Source organism: Balearica regulorum, chromosome 1, assembly GCF_011004875.1.
Source record: "Balearica regulorum gibbericeps isolate bBalReg1 chromosome 1, bBalReg1.pri, whole genome shotgun sequence".
NCBI classification, from domain to species: domain Eukaryota; kingdom Metazoa; phylum Chordata; class Aves; order Gruiformes; family Gruidae; genus Balearica; species Balearica regulorum.
The window spans coordinates 52,423,084-52,439,932 of record NC_046184.1 but is presented as its reverse complement, the minus strand read 5'-3'; the positions used below and the strand labels follow the sequence as shown (position 1 = coordinate 52,439,932).

Below are 16,849 nucleotides of genomic sequence, written 5' to 3'. Positions count from 1 at the left end.
TAAGTGATCAGTGCTGAAAAATGACACAACCAAAGTAATCCCAACATGTTAAAATCTGCTTTTAGACACCAGAACATCAGTTCAGTCAAGAAGCTTCTGCTAGTGACATCCCTCTCCCACAACACTCGGAGTTAAGAAATCATATTCTGTAACAATGCCATGGAGCTACTAAGCTCAGCTATCCAAGGTACTCCTATTTGCTATAAAAAAAGCAGGATGTTTATTGTTTTCACTGTGAACTACATAATTTCTGTGTAGAAATGTAAATGAATTACAACTATTTGTATTATTACAGCCCATTTTAAAATGATATGCAACCAACATGTCAGCAAGTATCACCACAACCTGTAGTACAACCTGATACAGGGTGTGAATGGAGTTGTTATTCCAAATTTATATAGACAGGATACTTTAAACCAGAATGCTGATCTCAGCTCCGGTAATAGCAAGAAAGGCTGTTTTCTCCTTCGTAAAACAATGTACACAAGCAGCATATACACAATCCGTGTTTTACAAAGCACTTTTGGGTTTAGCGACTGGTCTGGAGTTATCCAAGTTATACATGGTTCCTTTGATATAGGACTTTCCTTACAATGAACACACATGTCCATCTAAAGCACTGCGGCTCCCCTGCCCCATCATCTCAACTTCGGGAAAACATTCCACACATTACGCTATAACGCAGTTATCAATGACAAGGTTGACCTTTCAAATGCATTTGAATACTACAGTTTTCCCACTGAAGTTTATTTAAAATATCAGTGGGTGACCCTATAAGGAACAGCATTTTCTGTGTTAAATCCCTTCATCTCAAGCACCCGAAGCCTATGGCTGAATGTCAATGAAGTCAGCAGCTGCAAGGCAGCGCTCCCCCCTCTCACGTTTTCCACTGAAACATAACACTAGGAGTAGCATGAAGTATATTTTCCCTTTCGCAGTTACAGAAGAACAGCTAGCTGCCCCTTGTAGTCTTATCTCAAGATTTACCTTGATAAAATTATCTGAGCATCTTTAAACAGGTAAGCTTCAGGTGTACCCTTAAGCAGTGAGAAAATGGATTTAAGATTCTCTTACTACTGCACATATTTAAAATGGCCACACAAAGGTGACCCAACTCTAGAGAAAAATGGCATGATTTTGCTCCACAAGGAGAATTACAAGAAACAGTCTTGAGAAATTTAGCTTATCATTGGATTACCTGACAGCCAGACTACCTCACTGCATGAGCCAAATTTGTCTCACTCTTGTCAAATTTTAAGGCTGGAAGAACAGTGCTCCACTTTCCCAGGATTAGACAGAATTTGAGATGTTTTCTAGCAAACAAAGAAAAGTCTACTCAGTTAAAAACACACCTTTAAAGAACCTATGATAATCAGTACACAAAAGTGATACTGTTTTTCCTAGCAAGTTGAATGGCATACAAAAGTTAACTTCAAAAGCTCATTTAATATCAACGGTCTTGATAAAAGATCAAGTCATCATTAATGCTCTCCTCCAAGGAAGCTCTTAGGAGCATTTAATGATTCATTAAATAATTTCAAAGCTTTCCACTCACAATGGGGCAACAAGATGTACGTACTTATATCATGAAATATATTTAATTCAACACCAAAGTACTAGTACAAATATTTTATTTAGACTTATGGAATTTGACTTTGCTGTATAATGCAGTCAGATACCAACCACTTTAAGAATGTGTTTACTGTCATGATGACAGGGAAATAGAGCAGTTTTAAATTTTACTCCATGTTTTGAAAGGTAGCAATTCAAAATAAGGCTCAGCTTGCTTGTTTAGTATAACCATCCAAAATCTTGGAAGTTGGAGGGTTTTCCCAGGGGGCAAGAAGCTCAAAACTATGTAAAATGGCAGCAGGAACATGACTCCAGTATATTTATGTTACTCCAGTGGCACCTGCTCTAGTTGTCCTTTATAGTCTGAAGGATGCAAGTAAAGAGGAAGGAGCAGTACAATACACATGAATGCCAAGCCAAGTTCAGTATCAGCTCACATGATGAAAGGCAGTATACCCAAACAGTTTTGCACAAAAGACACTTAAGCTCCAGTTCTACTAAGCGAACGAAGTAGCACTGGATACACTGAACCCTTTATATACTATTAGGCATTTTATGGATTTTTCTCAATGCTATTATCAACTGCAGATTCCTGAACAGGCAAAACACAGAGGCAGCATGCTCATCTTTCTGTAAAAGACTGGAGAAAAAACAATGTCATTGCCTTAACAAAACATTGCACAAGTGTCTCCTCTTGCATGCCTAGGAGCCTAAATTTATTTCTTCGCATCAGATAAGATCCAAAAAAAAAAATGCTATGGCTTCTTGCACTGCAGAAGTGCACCGTTCAACCAAAACTCAGCATTAAACTAATTCGGGGGGAAAAAAAAAAAAAATTCAAACTACAAGTGTACCAAGCGTAGGGAAAAGCTGGCAACTTTGTCAAACTCTACAATAAGAGACAAGCCATTTTTATTTTACTGTAAAGCTGTAGTAAACTTTTAGTGGTCGGCTATCTTTGAGAATCTTTATTAACATCAGCTTTTTTGTTAAGGTAGCAGCTATTGTTTAATTCCACAGTACAACCAAAAGGACCAAGTTCTTTGGTGTGGTTCAAAGCCAACAGAAGCAGAAGTTATTCAAGTAAGCATAAGTTAGTTACGTTGGGATGACCACCCCAAAGCAGAAATGGCTCTATTATACCTAAGGTTCATTTTACCTCTTATGGAGAACACTGGTATTACGACCAGGACGCCCCATGAGACTGCAGTCTCCTCTCAGCCATTCAGGAGTTCAGCTATTTTACAGCAACAACTTATTAGAAGCAAATAAATGGTGGACTCAAAAGTGCATAGAACTACAGTTTCTGCAGTTCTTGGCACTTCTTGGGAAATGGTGAAAGCCTATTTTTTGTTATAATTGTTTCACAATTCTCTAGTTCCTAAAGTGTAGAATAGGTTATTATTTGAGGTATTTGCTGCTATGAAATGAAGCTTACATATGCAGTAGTAAACAGACACTAAGCACTCTGTTTCTCATTTATTTCAGGCAATGACAGTGGTAGAATTTAAACCCCCATGTGGGATGAGGGCACAGCCAATAATGACATCATATAGAGTTTGTTTTCTACATAGTCAAATATATAAAAGTTTCATGAAACTCATCACTGGGACAGCCAGCATAGTCAGTCCATGAGCTGTCTATTCAGTTAGACCAAGCTTCTTCTTCAGAGATTCTGGCATTTCAGGTGGAGGTGGACGAGGAAGTCTGAAATAAACCTTCACAGAATCGTAGATGAACCACTGTAGTGCAGTCAGTGTGCCAATCATAATGATACGGGCAAACAGACCTTTCCATACGCCTGTAGAGCGGAAGATAAAGCATGAGTAGTGTATGAAGCCAGGAAGAAAAGAAATCCTCCCCAAAACATCAAAAGCACTGGATCCCAAATACATGAAAGCAAGGACGTACCTCTGAATCCAAGCCTCATAAGAACCTGTGAAGCAGAACTGCCCTTTTCTTTGTTCAACACAGACACCACTGAGTCAGCAGGATGGGAAACAATTGCACAGAACACACCAGCTGAAAGAAGAATTCAGTATTAGTTTTGTAGTGTTTTAGCTGTACCATTACTGTGTACATCAAGTACAACCAAGTGAAACTACACCTTTTAATAAGTTGCACAGGAGTTATGTCAAGTCTCCTGGTATCCTAAATGAACAGCAGGTACGTACTTATATTAGAAAACACCTTGGTTCTGCTCTTGCAGCACATCTCTTCTGCTAAAACACAACTCCTGCATCTTTGGATATTGGAAATCCCCCTTCCATCTAGATTTCTCTCCCCCTTGCTTCACCCTTCCCCAGCCTAGCAAAGATGCAAGGGTTTTTTCCACTTAAGTCAGCTGCAGTTACTAAACTTGGACATTAACATTGGTAATACCTCGAAACAATTAAGAGTATTGTCCTACTGCAGACTCATTTTCCACTTAGAGATCAAATATGGTTTTTTCCCCTGCACATTTTAAAGTTACAAGTAAATTCTCCCATTCTAGTTACATCTATTTGATATTCTGAAAAGCAACAGGCTTCTAGAATTGCAGTAGTCTATTAATGAAATGTAGGACTTAAAGATTCCTTACCAATGTAGCCTGCAACAAACGTGACTACCAGCTGTTCTCCTTTTGTACATTCACTTCGTGGCTTGGGAACGACGTACTTGTAGAGAGCTTCAACAGTACGCTCAAAGCAGGCAAATTTCATCATTGTGTATGGAATCTGTCTCATCCATAGTGGAGCAACACCTTTATAGAAACTTAACCAGAGAAGAGACAAACTCAGTTTCATTTTCTCCAGTATTTAAGGTACATTTCCAACTTGAAAAAAAATTGGTTAGCTTATTGTTGCTATTGGGAATGCAAGTTCTAAATACTGACACTGTAAGGCTTAAGTGTCTCAGTACCTACAGAACAGAAATTTATTAGTTCCCAAGGACTCACTTAAAACAGTAACACAAACTAGAATTTACCTGATCCCTATGTTGCACAGCTGTTTTTGTTGTCGCTTTTCAGGTCACAATGCATAGCAGTAACACAACACTGATACTACAAGTGCAGCAAGGCTCATGTCTGCATATCAGCCAAGTCCTGATAGTGATAAATGACTTACATATTTACAGCCATTTCTATCAGAACAGAAAGCTAACATGCAGTTATATTACTCTTACATGCCAATGACTCAAGCATCTTTGACTGTACAACCAAAAAGTTGCTGAGTATCTCTGACTGAAACTGCTAGAAACTGAAGTTATCCAGCAGAACTCAGCACAAAGATACTCACAAAGATGGATCTAAGGAGCATGTGGAATTAACAGCCAGTTACACACAGATTCCCTGATGATGTTATCTTGGAATACAAAGACCAAAATGTATTGCAAGCTAAAGCCAGAATTAGTTTTAGCAACAGTCTTTCGTTAGGAAAAACCACTCAACATCAAGAATCTGAATAAAAACAAAAATTAAAATCAAGAGCTACTTACGCCCAGATGCCTTCTTCTCCAAACATTTTAGGTACGGCCTGCCGCAGGGTGTTAGCATATCCAGGCTGCGTCTGAATACGAACTTTAGCAGCTTCCATTGGAGCCAGAGCAATGTCAGCGAAAAACTCTGCACTGGCAGATGCAGCTAAATATAGCGAAGTACGCCACAAATAGGCATTTTCCTGAAGTGAATTTAAACACAGACTTTTATTAATGAATTGTGCTTTTGTGATTACTCTGTGTTACTAGTACCACTGTTGCAAATATATAGCCTCATGTAAACCACTTTAAGGCTTACCTCTCCCAGCATGTTGCCGTACAGGATTTTGAAAACTTCATAGAACCCAAATTTACAAAGCCCCTGCAGGGAGTAGCCAATGAAGGTCGGAGCCCATCCCTTCGCCAAGCCACGAACGCCATCTTCTTTGACTGTCACTGAAAATCCATTGAAGATGCTCTTGTATTTTTGTGGATCAACCTAAACAGAATAGGCAGTTAATTGCTTGATATGTAGCTTAGTATTCCCCTTCTCGCACCCCCATCCAAAATATGAAATTCTTAAATTCCTCATACCACTGCCTTCCTAGGGTTCCCTGGACAGACTATGTACTCACCACAAGGTTATGCTAATATAACTGTAATGGTTACTTGCTAGTCTCAAACCCTAACTTATTTTAACAGCCAGTATGTTCCTCAATACTCAGGAACCACCAAACTGTCTCAATTTTGCTTTATATTTATTCTCCAAATCAACAATATGATTTTCTACATGGAAAAGATTTACTGAAATCACTATTCTAACACTGTGTAATTATATACTGATATAATTATATTTAGATCAAATTCTTTAAAAATTTGACAGCTTCTTTCAGCAATCTCATCCACTCTACACGTCATGCCTATGTACTCTCAAGTGTCGCCATAAACCAAGCCTCATGATTCACCTGATTCTTAATCAGAAAAGGTTATTTATCCACTGTTAGTTTGATCCCTCCAGTCAGAGTAAGACAGGTGGAGCAAAGCAGATCAAAGAGTACTCAAGGACTTCCATACTTGTAGTTTGACTTTGCAGTAAAGGGTACATACAAAGTATTTTCTGTACATAAAACTTTGAATGAGATTTCATTAATAACTTACCAGAAATTTAAAAAGACCAACTTCAACAATTTTGTTTCATGTGAAAGGCAATCATTTAACAGAAATTCTTTAAACAGGTCATTCTGCCATATTTTAAGTCACATCACATTGTTACTTTTCATATTTGACATCATCCAACGTTTCCTCAGAGGGATAAGAAGGACAGTACCAAATCAGAAGTCAACCAAAGCTTTCAGAAAGAGCTATGGGACACACATGCCAACCTGCAGTGACTGATATTTTGTCTTGCAGTCTGGCAACAACCTACTTGATAACCAGTTCACCTCAACATGTCAATTTTAAAAGATTCAGTAAATTGGATATTTAATTGGGCACTGTAAAATGAGACTATGTTCACGTCAGAACCATGCTTAATTATCATCTACATAAAAGGTGACCTTTTCTTAAAAAGACACGAGAGGGCGGGCAACAGGTTTCTTCCTGAAAAATCTAGAAAGGATTAGTAACAAGCTCTGTACTAGATCTGTAGAGATAAACGCTGACAGGTTTTACAAGCTCACACCTGGAATCCACACAGAACCCTCCTCTTTCACCTTCCTCTAAGTGCTGGAGAAGGAAGGGGAAGCATCAGCACCCTTACCACATAAGAAGCCCAGGACTGGCAGCCCAAGCTGAACATACCTACCAAGCCTAGGAAGCACAAGGCCTTGCTCCCAGTTGTATAAAAAAGCATTGCATAGCTTTCAGGCCTTCTGCCCATTAGCCCAATTCACAGCCAGATTAAGAACTGTTTGAGATGCTACATCCCCTTTACCCATGATCAATCTCCTCCTCAGGAAACTCAACCCTAGGCATGGGTAGTCAAGCTACTCATCTGGAAGTTCGTAACAACAGAAGAGTGCAAGTAAAAACTTTGGGAATTCCTAAACAGTTAGCCTGGTTTCAATGCAAATTTTGTAGAAAGCAGCATGTTGTCCTCATTTGATGCACCCTGTGTATGTCTGATGTGTTACAGAATTACTAGCTTGAGATCAGAATTTCAGGTGTTCTCAAGTATGCGAAAAAGCCTCTCTAGTAAAGAATGCTAATTAAAGGCCTTCCAGAAGAACACAATTTTAAAGAATATCACATGCAGTACTCCTAGCGTGACTAGCAGGTCTGACTAATGCATAGTTCCCTCCTAATTTCAGGAGTTCTGTCATTACAAAATCGCCACTTTTATAATTGGTGTCGGCCTATGCAACAGGGAAGTCATTAACTACTCTATTTCCAGAAAATATAGAAGTGTGCTTTTAAACTGCTTCACTCTTGAGGCACAGATTTGCCTGAATAAATCCATTAGTATCCTTTTATCCATGGCTGTTCACTAGATGATTTTAATGTGGAAGTTGGTATTGCAAACTAAATGCAACGTGACAACACTCCTTTCAGTTCAATCAAGAACCACTTCAGGGAACCTAGGCACAAGCATTGATGGCCTTATCAAAACCATTTCAAGTTTTACCCAGTCTACTGAAAATGAATCATTAGAAACTATCCAATCCATAAGCCATGCAACGATATCCACAATGTTAATGGATCAAATTATACATGCATGTCACTCCAGGCTAAAAACTGTAGATCTTCTCAACACCAAAGATACTATTTCCTTCCTCCAAAAGCACACAAATCGCACTAGATAGCCTACCAGACAAAGATTAATATTGTGGTGGGTGACTTTTAGCAAATACAGTCAGTTAAATGTGCCTTAAATGTAGTCAAAAATAATTCATCCAGATTATCCTAAATGCCTCCGCTTCTCTTGAAAGTGGTATTTTGTTAGCCTCACAGCAGTAGACTTGATAAAGCAGCATTCAAGTTTACTCACTTCCTGTCATCCAGAAAAGATTGCATGCCTACTGTAAAGTGTTTAATATGCTGGCTACATAGAGAAAAAGTTTAAGAAATGTTTAAATTAATACAAACCTGCATACGACATTTCACTAAATCCAGAGGTACAACAGCAGTGTGTGTCAAGCCACAACTTAGGACCCCACCAACGCCACAGAGAGCATAAAACTTGAGCGAGCCATATTCACAACTGTATTCTGCAGCAAAAAATAAAGACACACCATGCTTTTACATAAACTCCATGCACTGTTGGACAATGATGTCCAGGGGATAGTTTATGCCTCCAATTCATTAGTAGATTAATTTACCACACTAAACATGCTTTGTCAATGTCACCACATACCAACATGCAGAACAAACCTGTATTCTGCATTTAACCAGGTCTAGAGGAACCAGTGCGGTATGTGTTGTCCCACAGCTAATAATCCCACCAAGGCCACAAAGCATAAAGAATCTGCCTGAGCCATATGCACAGCTGTATTCTAGTTAATTAAGGGAAAAAAAAATACATATATATGATCAATCATAAATGGTAACAAAGATCAGAAAAGAAACAAAATTGACTGAGTGCTACCTTCTCCAAAGTGTTAAACTGAAATAATCTCCCATGCTACATTATTTTTGAGTATAACACTACAGTTGAATAATTCCCTTGCTTTAAATTAACACCTTTTCAACTGACAGGATTTGATTCTTCCAAATTGAGTTTCTTCCTTAAAAAAAAAAAAAGCACACTGGAAGAAACAGTAAAATTTTAGCTCACAGCATATTTAAACCATAGAAATTAATCCCAGAAGCTGCTAGTAGGAATTAGGACTCAAAGTTGCAACGTCCAACGTTTTTTTATATCAAGGAATTAAGTAAGAAAAGTGTTTCTCTAGTATTCTGGAGACAAAGCTGCTTTGGTGAAATATTCTGTGATAGTGCAACTTCTGTATTTAAGTAAAGACCATACAGATCTATGAGATGAGCACTGGACTTTTCTTTATACAGATATATTTTCATGTATTTTTCAGAATTTTTTATACAGACTTTTTTTCATTTTCTTTCAAATACAGAATCTCAGATTTATAGAGCTTCTGTTTAATGAAACTGCAGAATTTTAATAAATTAATCATCACATTCAATGCTCGTAATCAGTGTTCTTTAAAGAATCTTTCAGATCACATTTAATCAAGGAATATTTCGTTTGCACTTTTCCATACAGTATTGTGTACAAAACAATCCAATCTTATTTTCACAAATTCCAAAAGAGCAAAGTTACTGGAGCTGAAAAACAAGAAATCAGTTTCCTTCTTCCATTTTTGAAGAAGCTAGAGGGTATGATTATGTGCAACCAGAAAACACTTAAGTTTACAATTAACAGTACAAAATAAGGTAGCAGCACAGTTCTGCTACTGTGCTTAGCATTTTAAATATATAAGCAAAACTAATACACTGAATAAGCATATTGAGAACAATACACTATGTAGAAAATATTCTCCAGAGTAGAAAGGGATAATTAAGTTCTTCTGCCATTATACCTAGTGGTGTTACTCCAATATAATGGAATAGACATTAAAGTGTTACATCAACTTGATAAGAAAAAGTTACAGAGAAACACTAACAAAAATCAAAAGAGAGCAAAACCCTCTCTTATTCAGAGCTTCTTTGCTCTGTCCTTTTGCTTCTGAAATAAAATCTATTATGAACATCAACAAAAATTTATGCTTACATTCAACAACATCAACAGAGCACCGGTTAACACTAGCAGGCTTATCCAGCTCAGAACTGCTATTATAAGGGAACTTCTTCCCCCAAAGTCTCAGATATTACATTATATTTTACATTCACATTTCTCACCTTACTCTTAAAAATTAATCACCAAGACAATAAAAATGTTCTTTTTTATTTATTCTAAAACAACAAATACCAAACCACAGACACTGTATTAAGCCTAAACTTAAAGTGAGGAATCAGTTAACAGTCAGAATAATGCATAGCCTTTTTTTTTTTTTTTTTTTTTTTTGAGATACTGCTCAAGACTGTAAATGTGCTGGTCCAGGACTTACATGCACCTCTAAAATAGCTTGGTTACACTAGCAGATTTGCAGACAGCAGTAATAATCTGTTTACAACTTCCAGAATGAGTGGCTAAACAGACACAAACAAGGCTTTCTATGCAAGTGGAATCAGAGAACAGACTCGGGGCCTGTATTATGGGACAGCTCTGTCTAGCTCTATCTTTGGCCTGCAGCACAACAGTACTGCAGTAGTTACCATGCTACCCAGATACCCGAATTGTTTGTTCACACTCCCCTTTTCACAACACTTTCTGTTAGAAAGTCATATCCCTCAGGTGACAGAGACAGATGTTTGTAGAAGCCACAGAAAAGTAGAGCTTTACGTATCTGCTCTATTACAATGCTATTCAGACTGACCTGTCAGCAAGGTGTTCAAAAACAGTAATCAAGAAAAGCAAGCCAGTATTTATTAGGCTTGAGCTCATTACAGGTACCCAAGTTCATAGTGGTATAGCAGCATTAGGAAAAAAGCCATAGTAGATCCCAGACTTTCTACTGCAGAAGTAGAGTCAAGTTTCCTAAAAACCATTACCTAGAAAGAGAACTGGCTAAACATGTAGTACAGAGGGCAAGAAAGTTATTCTAACATACCTAGATACTACTCAAATATAAATATACAGCACAAAAACGTCTAGTCTGTTAAAGACAGCTACATCGTAACTATTTCATTTCTTTGCTTCTTATCTGACATGTTAACAAGGACAAATTCCAAGAGTAGATCATAAAACATTTGGCCTCTGAGCTGTGTTATAGTTGATGCCCTGAGCTGAACTCAAAAGGTCTTGTGGTTTGTACTGACTTTGTGTGACCTTGCATAAGCTCAGATACCTTCTGCAACGCGTTACTCTCCCAACACAAAGGCCAGAGAACCAATTGGTATGTAAAATAACGAACACAGCAGAAAAAAGAACTAAGAAACTCTGATCACCTTTGACTACATCTGCCTACAAACAAGATGAACATTAAACATAATGCTTTTAAGAAATAAGTGCACCTACTGAATATATTTAGCATGCTGAAGAGCTATTTAGGGCTTTAGTTAGCTAGCAACAAGATTACTACACTGAAAGCCAGAAGTACTTTCTTGAAAACCTACTAAAACCCAACACTCAGTTCTGTGTCTCTTTCACGTATTACATGAATGTTAATGCAAAAGCACCAAAATATTTCAATAATCATAGTACTTCAGAAAAGGTATCTTGCTGAAAACACTTCATTTTTTTTAAATAAAAGCAGAGAGATGCTTTTAAGTTATTAACAGCTTAGAAAAATTATAATTTTACCATCTACCTCTCTATTAGCAGTATCACCAAGGTCTGACCTTTGCAACTCACAGAAGTGATCAGGAAACATAGAGAAAGCACTCTGCACTTAAATGTAAAATGCATCACTGCATTTCAGACAGCATAGCTATCTCGTGTGTGCCCCACAAAGGAGAAAAGAAAAAAGAAAAGGGAAAAAAAAAAATCAAACCAAGACACCAGAACAGCTGCAGACACCTCTAATATATCTGGATGTTCAGATGGCCAGTTCTGAATAAACTGAGGAAAAAATACGAATAAAAGGGAAAAAAGGATGGGAGAGAGAGTTTTTCAAATCCATCCAGATTCATGTGCTGCTCTTCTCCACGGAAAAAGTAAGTACCGGCCTACAGCCTCGTCCCCGAGACTGCAAGCCCAAAAGAGGCAGAAAAAGCAGACTGTCAAACCCAAGACAAACTCCATCGGGGGTCTCTGCAATTACCCTGAGCTAGAACCTTCCTGTGCCCGTTCCCGGTAACACCGGATCTGTGCTGCCACTCGGCACACGCCGCCCGGGCGGCGGAAGAGTCTGCCAGCGCCTCCCCCGCCCGTGTCCTTCCTCGTCCTCCAAGCGGGCGCGCAGGCCCAGCGCCGGCGCCCCCCCCGGCCCGGCCGTGCCCCGCGGGGCGCTAACCCTCCCTCCGCCAGCCCGACGGGCACAAGCCCGCGCGAGCGGAGGTAGCGCGGGCACCGGCGCCTCCAGCGCCCACAGGCCTCACCTCCGCCGCGACCCCTCCCTTCCTCCCGCTCTCACCTTCAGCGGCGGAAGCTGCCGCCAAGCTCCGCCGGGTGGTAGGCGCCTCCGCTGTCTCCGCGCGCTTCCTCAGCCCGTCCTGGACCAGCTGGAAGTGCGGCGCGTAGAAGGGGTTGAGCCGGGCGAGCGGCGCGATGGACGAGAACATGGCGACCTGAGGCGGGCAAGAAGAGCAGAGCGGCGTGGGACGGGGAGGCTCACCACGGGCCCGGCAGGATAGCCCCGTACCCGCGAGGCACCTCATCGCCCCGGGGCGAGCAGCGGGTCCCGCCGGGCGGGCGTTCCCCCGCCGTCCCGACTCACCTCCTAAGATGGCGGCAGCTCGGCGCAGAGGCTGACCGCGGGCCCGGCTCAGTCACTTTGTCCTTCGCCGACGCAGGGGGCGGAGCCACAGCCCAAGAAGCTGCAGGGCGATTGGCGGAAGCGTTCGGCGAACCGGCACTACCGCGCACGCGCAGCCGAAACCACCGCCTTTTCCCTCCACGCCTGCGCACCGCACCCCTCAGGGTGGGGGGGTGGATGTCGGCCAACGCCTGGTCCCGAGGCTAGCGGACGGCGCGGCGGGATGGCGGCTGGCGGAGCCTGGGGCCGTGTCAGACCCGAGGTGCTCCCAACCTCCTGCCCTGCGCCCGCGTCGCCCGTTGGGCGGCAACCGGCCTCCGGCACTGGTAAGGCGTTATGCTTTGAATGGCACCCAGAGTTTTAAGATTAAAAGAAGACCTCAGTACGGCCCTGAACTCCAGCTCTGGTTCGCTGGCATCTGGTAACGCTTCCTAATCACGGTCTGGTAGAGCTGCAAGATGCAGTCCTCTTCGCAAAAGGCTCACCCCTCTCACCAGGCTTAAGACCATGCGCGGTCAGGAGGTGCTGGCTGCAGCCTCTGACGCTGCGTTTCACCTTGGGAGGACAAGCTTGCAGGGCTGCCTGACAGGGCCTGTGCTACAACGGCTGCAGCCACTTACAGAAGAATCACTAGTGACTGCTTTGTTAAATAACGCTCTACTTTTAACACAGCACTCATGCTTGGCCTTAGCTACCTTAAATCGTGCCTTTTCCAATACAGTGTGATTTCACACAATTTAGTGGATTTACATAGTACGAAACTGGTGCAGTACAGTTCAGCCCTCCAGCTCCTCAGGAGGTAAGCACTCCAAAGTCTTCATCATCTCTATTGCATCCCTTCTACTACAGCGCTCCATAACAACATAAGCACAGAAGACAACAGCAAAGCAGGAGGTGCACTCTGAATATCCCAGCTGTTACTTCTGGGCACTGAGCCATAACAACTGATGGCTCACCTGCATGGCCACGCTCAACACACACCCCTTTGGGCCGCTCAGCCACTCCTAACCTGTCCCTGGAGGGTGACCTGCTATACCAACCTTAGGACTTCACTCTCCTTGTTGGATTTCACAACAAAGTTGATCCAGGCAGACTGTCATACACAGGCAAAAGTGACACGTGCTTAATAGCACTGTCACCGAAGTCTACTTTGGCAAAGTCCCTCTTGAGTAAACTAGACCCCAGCTGCTGGGTAGGAAAAGGTCAGCTGGAACTTGCATTCTTTAAATACCTTCATTTAGCAACCACCTGAGGGCCTGAACTCTGTTCACTGCCACAGGCAGCAAGGAAGACAGGCCAGAACATTGCCAGTACTTGTTCTGCTCTACTCACATCTAAACAATTGTTGGCAGCAGTGTTTTTTCTAAAAGCTAAACACCGATACTTACTTTTAATTAGCTAATAACCTCTAAACATGACTGGGCTCTTACCTTGAAATTACATATAAATGATTGCAATTCTTGCAGACTTTACTGATTTTTAACATATAGAAAACCTTTGCCCCTTCCAATTATGAAGGATGAACATGTGACTACATTTATTTATATACATCTAATGGCAATTTGCATGCACAACTAGTACTGACACTTAGGAGTTACAGTCTGTGGAACAATCACTTTATTTGGTTTTAGCTGACAATTAACTTCTAACAGCTGTACTATTATTAACAAGTGCTATTGAAGAACAGTCTAACATATCCCCATGAAAATACAGGGATAGTGTATGTTCCTGCTGAATGCGTATTGTTCTACATAGAAAAATCTCTTCAACTTTTCCCAGATGTGAAAGACTAAAATAGCAATAGCCTGTAATTTGAACCATCTAGATTAATCTGATTTCTGACACACACTGAAGGCAGTAATAGATAAAGACTTGAAAGACATTATCTTTTGGCATCCACCTCTGTCAGATTCACAGTAAAAAAGCTATTGTAAGTTAAATCCATCTTTTTAATCAGTAGCTTTTCAAATTTTGAGAGTTTAGGAAAATGTCAGTTTGGCAACTCAGTTTTCCTAATTACATCTCTTCTTCTGCTATTAACACCCACCACAGCCCCTCCATCCCCTGCCTCAAGCAGCATACAATCAAGAAATTGTAGACTAGTTCCTGTCTTAGAATAACTTTTCACAGTTCTAACATTTTGGTGAAGCCTGCAAGTAAAATCAAAGCTCATATAAGCTTGTTCTCCAGGTAACTTAGTGTTTTCAAAAATATACAATGAGATAGTGAAAAAAACATCCACACCTTTGATAATCAGGTTTGCACAAGTAGCACCTACTCCTGTTGTAAGCATGTATTTTACATGCTCATTCATTGTACCAACGCAGGAACTACTAGACCATGATTCTAGAGAATCAGTAACAAATCAATATAAGTAGGTTTCACAGCCTGAGGGAAGCCTTAACAATGCAACATCTCCTTCAACAGGATCCAAGCGAGCTAGGTTGAACACCAGCAGTCACAGCCTCTGAATGCAGGACGTAGTAAAAACTCACTCTCCCATTCTTACTAGTCACTGCCATAAATGTCCTCATCTATAACCTTTCCTAATCCCAATTCTCCCCAGACATTATATGTTTTTTCCTCCACAAAAATTACCTTTTTTTCCAAAACAACAAATAAAGAAGGCAATGCAGATACACTTTTTAGCCACAAACTACCAATGCTGACAAAGAATTTTAAAGTGAGGTGGGACGGAAAACCTGAGGAATTATTCTTTTAGATATCAATATATACACAGTACTTATAGATGTATATGCCACCTTAGGACTATTTTACAAGTTGAATTAACTTGTAGACCCTATGCTGTATGAACACATGCATGTATGCATAGATCTGTGATAGCATGCTGTTGCATTGGTGCAAAGCAGCCTGGTATATTCCCTAAGGACAAAGAAAAGCCAAAGTCATAGGAAAGTTTTAGACAAACATAGGTAGATTTACCAAACATACAGTAAAAGCTGTATTAACAGACAAAGGATATGCTGAAATGCCTGAGTTTGTAAACACAAAATTTAGAATTATACATCACAACCCACCCCTCTATTTTGATCAGATGAAGTTTTTAAATTATTTTTTTAAAAAACTTTTCAGCTCAATATGCCACTTCAGCCATTATCAAAGCAAGCCAAATATACCACGCACAAGACACACCAGTTTTACAAGCTTCAACTGCAGTTACATTTTTTTTTTTTCTCTCCTAAAGAACCTCTGTTATTTAAAGGCCTTCTTTTTGTACTCAGCTTTTCTGGTTTAATTCTGCACAGAATTAAACATTGTTTTAAAAGGTGTTTTGTCCACAGAACCATCTGAGAAGGCAATTAGCAGGAACTGAGTATTTTAATACCATGAAGATTTTCCTAAGTTGTGCCACAAGAAACCAAAACAGACACAGATCAAGCCTAGGAGATGCCTGAAAGCATTCTGTAGGGGAATGCTGAGCATGTTGCTAGTAAGAAAACTTGGAGGAAAAAAAAAGTTTCTTCACAGTTTCCTTTTTACATATAAATCAAGGTTTCAAAACACACACAGAATTTAAATTTAAGATCATCCTTGAGAGTTTCTTGTCTCAGACACTAGGTAAGCTCTCACAGCCTTACCATGGATCAGGTGCCATAAAATTAAGTCTCTGCAAGTGATATGTATCCTCTAGTGATTTGCAGCCTGATAACCAGACTCCTGAGACTGGGTGCATGTTAAAAGATTAGCCCACAATCTAAAGGGAAAAGCATAAGCTCTGTGTTAGAAATCTCCAATTCAGACAGGCAAATCAAGACCTGCCATGTTTTCAGCAGAGCAGAGCAAGTATGACCAATCATAAGAACAAAACCCACTAAAACCAATAAACATTGTCATGACTACTAACTTACACAGGTCTTTTTCCAGACATTTTGTAGCCCTTGCCCTAAAAGGAACTTAAGCGGTATTTAGTATGTCAGAACTCAACTAATTTTTGTGACTAGAATTCAGACACTAATACCAGTCTATAAAATTGCTCTACTTTGATTGGTACAAGTTTAACCTGGCTCTGTCTAGAAGCCAAGATAAACTGCTGGAACACCAAACTGGTAGAACAAAATTGAGGCTTTTTTCTTTTTTTTCCAAAAAAAAAAAAAAGAACAAAAAAAGAACACCAGTTCCTATTGCTTCAGCACTTTGATACAAAGACCAGCATATACTCCAATATAACTTACACAGCAGTATTTAGGTTTTAAACACATGCAACTAATCAGCTAGCAGTAACTATTACTACATGTGTTACTCATTAGAATAACATGAATAGCTTTAAGAAAGCAGGTAAATCCATAGCTGGGGCTGGAGAAGGGAGGGAATAAATAAGAGATTGCTCTCAG

General features: G+C 40.3%; 1 protein-coding gene and 1 non-coding gene across 3 annotated transcripts; both read right to left on the bottom strand.

Moving 5' to 3' along the window:
- Positions 1-3,036: 3,036 nt before the first annotated feature.
- SLC25A3 (solute carrier family 25 member 3) lies at positions 3,037-12,593 on the bottom strand. Of its 2 annotated transcripts, none has more exons than XM_075749369.1 (8): positions 12,459-12,593; positions 12,156-12,309; positions 8,398-8,519; positions 5,348-5,527; positions 5,050-5,231; positions 4,154-4,326; positions 3,484-3,594; positions 3,037-3,373 (listed from the first exon to the last, which is right to left on the bottom strand). In XM_075749369.1, exons 2-8 carry the CDS (start codon positions 12,301-12,303, stop codon positions 3,213-3,215), a joined length of 1,077 nt encoding a protein of 358 aa, XP_075605484.1. In that variant the 5' UTR covers positions 12,304-12,309; positions 12,459-12,593; the 3' UTR covers positions 3,037-3,212. The 2 variants fall into 2 exon arrangements, with proteins under 2 accessions (XP_075605484.1, XP_075605477.1); XM_075749362.1 differs by lacking the exon at positions 8,398-8,519 and adding an exon at positions 8,113-8,234 and having other exon boundaries at positions 12,459-12,569.
- On the bottom strand, positions 4,635-4,874 carry LOC142600225 (small nucleolar RNA SNORA53). Its single transcript, XR_012833665.1, has one exon. It is a non-coding gene; the product is annotated as a small nucleolar RNA SNORA53 (small nucleolar RNA).
- Positions 12,594-16,849: the final 4,256 nt, after the last annotated feature.

What these genes read in the sequence shown, in the direction of transcription:
- SLC25A3 (XM_075749369.1), bottom strand. Translation starts at nt 12,303, where the DNA reads ATGTTCTCGTCCATCGCGCCGCTCGCCCGGCTCAACCCCTTCTACGCG. An exon ending in GGAGAAGAAGGCATCTGGGC is followed by an intron (nt 4,327 to 5,049) that starts GTAAGTAGCTCT and finishes TCTCTGGTTAAG; the next exon opens with TTTCTATAAAGGTGTTGCTC. An exon ending in GTTTGTTGCAGGCTACATTG is followed by an intron (nt 3,595 to 4,153) that starts GTAAGGAATCTT and finishes TTCTTCTTTCAG; the next exon opens with CTGGTGTGTTCTGTGCAATT.